The sequence below is a fragment of the Pocillopora verrucosa genome, chromosome 10, assembly GCF_036669915.1.
Source record: "Pocillopora verrucosa isolate sample1 chromosome 10, ASM3666991v2, whole genome shotgun sequence".
Lineage (NCBI taxonomy): Eukaryota > Metazoa > Cnidaria > Anthozoa > Scleractinia > Pocilloporidae > Pocillopora > Pocillopora verrucosa.
The window spans coordinates 3,779,816-3,784,815 of record NC_089321.1 but is presented as its reverse complement, the minus strand read 5'-3'; the positions used below and the strand labels follow the sequence as shown (position 1 = coordinate 3,784,815).

The 5,000-nt window shown below is 43.8% G+C and overlaps 2 protein-coding genes across 2 annotated transcripts in view; both read left to right on the top strand.

Annotated features, from left to right (window-relative positions):
- Window positions 1–2,263, top strand: part of LOC131778346 (uncharacterized) — a 3,105-nt gene extending 842 nt beyond the window's left edge. Inside the window, exons 1-2 of the mRNA XM_066173443.1 lie at window positions 1–1,355; window positions 1,636–2,263. The exon at window positions 1–1,355 is cut by the window's left edge and continues 842 nt beyond it. Coding sequence (XP_066029540.1) covers window positions 1–973 — 973 coding nt within the window. The 3' untranslated portion in view covers window positions 974–1,355; window positions 1,636–2,263. The remainder of the gene's footprint in view (window positions 1,356–1,635) is intronic.
- Window positions 2,264–3,387: 1,124 nt separating this feature from the next.
- LOC136283943 (uncharacterized) overlaps window positions 3,388–5,000 on the top strand; it is a 3,031-nt gene continuing 1,418 nt past the window's right edge. Inside the window, exon 1 of the mRNA XM_066173536.1 lies at window positions 3,388–5,000. This exon is cut by the window's right edge and continues 1,418 nt beyond it. Coding sequence (XP_066029633.1) covers window positions 3,410–5,000 — 1,591 coding nt within the window. The 5' untranslated portion in view covers window positions 3,388–3,409.

Sequence of the window (5,000 nt, the reverse complement as noted above, 5' to 3'; positions counted from 1 at the left end):
CACCTTCGTAAAGCTTGTAATCAAACAAACTCACAATCGGGTCAAGCATTCAGGAATCAATGCTACACTGACAGCTATGAGAGAGCGATACTGGGTTTTGCGTGGACGCGCAACAGTAAAGAAAGTTATCCGTCGCTGTGTTGTTTCCCGCAGGTACGAAGCATCATCATGCAAGCCCTCACTTTTCGCCGATTTACCAAGTCATCGAGTCTCCGACGATCCGCCTTTTACACACATCAGACTGGATTTCGCCGGACCATTGTACGTCAAAGAAACCCATAGAAGTTTACAAGCGAGAGACTCCGACTCCAACAAGGTTTACGTGTGTCTATTTACATGCGCGTCAACTAGAGCTGTTCATCTGGAATTGACACGTGGACTGACTGTACAATATTTCTTACTAGCCTTCCGCAGATTCGCCAGTAGACGAGGATTACCGGCAACGATACAATCTGATAACGCGAAAACGTTTCAATCTTCCAGCAAAGAAATTCGAAAGATCGCTAGATCACCAGAAGTCTGGAGATACTTAACTGACAATCGAATTACTTGGAATTTTATCGTTGAGAAAGCGCCGTGGTGGGGAGGTTACTGGGAGAGACTCGTTCGAAGCATCAAGTCACCCATCAAGAAAGTTACTGGGCGGTCTACTGTGAGTTACGACGAAATGTGTACCTTGCTAACCGAAGTAGAAGCAGTGATCAACGCCAGACCGCTTACTTACGTTTATGACGACGAAGAGTCTGTTTCTTACCCGTTAACCGTCCGACTTAATTTATGGCCGACGGATCACTGCACTGAATCCCAACAGTCAGCATTACGAGATCACGAGCATGTACAATTCTTTAAACAAGAGATTAAAGCATCATCGACATTTGCTAAGTCAGTTTACGCGTCGGTGGAGGAACGAATACCTGACCAGTTTACGCGAACAAGTTTCATTTTAACCAGGGAATGTTGTAAGATAAGTTAAATGAACTTGATATGAACATTTACTTCATTTTTATGATAAAAAATCATGTTACGTTCCAGTTAGGCTGAGAACGGCACGGAAAAATCGCCTTTAACGAATACATGCAGGATTTTACTACAATCCTAATTAAATCCTGTTTTTTTATGGATAACTTTTAGTTTTTTGCATTTACTTATTACGACTCGTATTTTTCTCTTCACAGAATGCTGATGATGTACTGTTTCCCGCATTAATTTCTGTAAGCTCACATCATTTAACATTGTTTTATTTACAATGGTTGAAGGTGTAAAAAATCTAAAAGAAAAAATGCTAAAAGAGGGCGCTACTCTGGCACAGCATGGCTACTTTTACGTCCAAAATAAACCTCCAACTACAGCACAAGGTAAGATACTTCTAGAATTAAACAACTGTCCTCAGAAGAAAGTTTTAAAAACCTCATAGTCAACAGAATTGAATTATTTGATGTAATTGTAGAGTTAACAAAAATATATATCATGATTCTATAATCTGAACTTGTTTTAAACTTTCTCCTTGAGAGCGTATTACATGCACAATTTATAGTAAGGTTTGGTGAATTAAAACGTTCCAGCACTGTCGAAAGAAATTAGTAGGTGTATAATACGCATATATCATATTGTTGATACTCGTTTTAATTTTTTTAGGTCCGTATTTACAGGAAGCCTTGAAAACTTTTGTCGTTGGACACTGGTCTGTCTCAAGGCAAATAACCTCGAGACATTTGTCCGCCAGTAGAGAAAATTTGATTTTCCTGAATAAAGAAAGTTCATTCCCAGCACAAGGCTACACATGGCTTGTAGAAAACCTCTCCAGAGAAGGGGACGTGGTTATAGATGCTGGAACCCCCAATGGCTGTGCAAGGGTGGCTGCGTTGAGGAAAGGGCGAAGCGCAGTTAGGATAGACAGTACCGCTTTGCCTTCCGAACAAGCAGCGATAGAGACTAAAATTTGTAGTCTTGTATCTTCCTAATTTATATGTCAATGACAATCTACTAGTTAAAGTAAACAATTCAATTGACAAAGTTTATGTTATCAAAAATTCTTTTGGAGAAAAGGAATGTTGATTTTATTTCATCCAATACGCCTCACGCAATTCAACAATGATGGCGTATTTTGTAGCCAATATGTTGAGTTGACAAGAAACGTCATTTTTGTTGATGTAAGTCTGATTTGTAGGTTGAATTACCTTCTCATTAAAGCTATGGGTCCCGTTGGGAGCCCTTAGATTCCAACCGCGAGGTTCATTTTACTTGTTTTATTTAAAAGCATGCAAAAAGCGTCAGGATGAAGAGTATTGTTGATTTAATCTCGTCTATAGAAAAACATTAAAAAACTAGAGTTGAAAATGACGGTATAGATTAGGACCCTTAAAATTTCTTATCTGAAACTACTGCAGAATTTCTTCAACGCTACACGTAACATGGTGCAGAATTTCTGCAGCACTTGACGGTACATCGTGCAGAATTTCTGCAGCACTTGACGTTACACCGTGCAGAATTTCTGCAGCACTTGACGTTACAGCGTGCAGAATTTCTGCAGCACTTGACGGTACATCGTGCAGAATTTCTGCAGCACTTGACGTTTCATCGTGCAGAATTTCGGCAACACTTGACGTTACACCGTGCAGAATTTCTGCAGCACTTGACGTTTCATCGTGCAGAACTGTCTGTGGAATTAAACAAAGTTTTGCCCTTTTGATACGACTCTTTTCCTTCCTCCGTGAAAATCGAAGTATTTCTGGTGCTATCATTTATGAGACATTTCCGTGCTTTCTGCCTGGATAGTGCCACTTTGAGGTCACCCTCCCTCTACGCCTTTAAAAAAAGGCGTTATCCGACGTATTTTTGCGGAATTGACACTAAATTTACTCCTAAATAAACCATTTCTGGCGGAAAACGCTATTTTGGAAAACACAAAATAGTTTGGACAGTGTTCTCTACAGTGTTACCTGTAACATTTACTTATTGGGACGAATGCTCAAGGCTATATCATGAATGATGGGCTTTTACCGGCGGGTTCGAGAAGTTGCAAAGATAAGCGTTCAGAGAGTCTTAGCCTTAATGTTTTCTCAAATAAGATTGCCGAAGTGAAATTTTAGGTGTTTATGTTGGCCCGTCACTTGTACCTAGGCCCTCCCTGAGGGAAACTACATCCGGGCTCCCCAATTATTGTTGTTGTTGTAACACGAAGTGCTCGTGGTCAAGCTCGGGAATAAAGACTGTGTTCATTGAGCCCTCGATATTGTTTGAGTCGTCTGTATTGCCTGACATGGTGTCAGGAGTGGGATAGATCCGATAAATCGACAAGAGAAGCATTTACGGAGAGCAAACGTACACTTAGCGAATTCAACGACCGCAGCCGACTCGTCAAACAGCGATGGCGAACCTCAAGCGACCTGAATTGAAACTCGGCGGGAATATGTCAGAAAATTTCAAGAACTTCGAACTCAGATTCCACGACTACTGCATCCAAGCAGACTACCGAAACTTAGCGAAAAACCCCGAGACAGAAAGAGCAGATTACTACAAGAAACCGTTACTGGAAATATCAGCGCTCCGATCGGCAATGCCGGACGAAGCCTTGCAAGTGATCCGTTACACAATTGAACCCCAGATAGCAGCTGATGATCAGAAAAAACCATGGATCTGGATGGACAAATTACGACTTCATTACACTGGATCTATCGGAAGCTCCCTATTGGCGGACAGATTTAAATTCTGGAACACTCAGCAAAGCCCACACGAATCTGTTCAGGAATGGGAAGTTAAGGTCAGACAGGCGGGCAGCCTGTGCTCGTACAATGCACTGACCGACGAAATGTGCCGTGACAAATTCGTTTTTGGCTTGCACGATGGCACAATGAGAGCTGAGTTACTAAAAACGCATTTAAAGTCGGACGGAATGCCCAAGTCCATGCAAGATGTCGTTGCCGAAGCCAAGGCCCTCGAGTCAGCCCAAAAAGCCAACAAACTCATAACAGACGCCACAAAAGGAATCGAGGAACAAGTTAATTGGATAAGCCACAAACAAATGAAACTAAAGCGGGAGCCTGGAACCTGCTTTTGGTGTGGAGACCGACGCGGACCTCACCCCTGGAAAACATGCCCTGCAAATGGCAAAACCTGCACTAAGTGTGGAATTAACGACCACTTCTCCAGAGTCTGTCTCGAGACAGGCGCCCCCCAACATGAACAACCAAGGAGAACTACCCAATGGCAAGCTCAGGGTAGGGGGCGAGGCCACAGAGCACCTCGCGGCCGGTCCCAACCAAAACCCCCTCGTGAACAAAACGTACATATGCTGCAGATGACAAATGACCAACACCCTGTGGAGTACTACACTGATGACTACCAAGAACAGTGCTACTCCCTGGAAACACGGCAAATACACAGTATCCACACAACCCACGCAAAGAAAAAATACTTTGTTACACTGCCCATGTCTGCAACAGGGAACAAATTCACCCCAGTGACATTCCAAATAGACACCGCCGCCACATGCAATACCTTGTCTGAAGATACCCTTTTCAGGCTGATGCCAAACATGAAGCTTAGAAAGTCACCCTACCTACTACACCCCTATGGCGACTCCCAGCCGCTGAAACCACTGGGGCAGATCGACCTTCTGTGCGAAAGAAACAAACGATACGAATCGCTCACATTCCAGATACTTCCTAGGGATGTCATGATGAACAAACCAGCCCTTCTCTCTGGCTCCGACTGCAAGGCACTGGGGCTCATCACCATCAGGGCACACGAAATATTCTCACTCACATCAGCAGTAAGAGACTCGTCAGGCAAGAGAGCCCCTACCTACCCAGCCAGCTCGCCACAAACCAATCCAGACCCAGGCAACCCAGCAGCTCAAGCCAACGGTACACTCAAGGGAGTAAAAGGCCGCCACCCTGACCAACCCGACAGTGCCAACCCATACGGTGACCCAGCAACGCCCTCACCTTCTAAACCTATAATGATCCCTTCCAAACGACGCCTGGCCCCACCCGGGAACC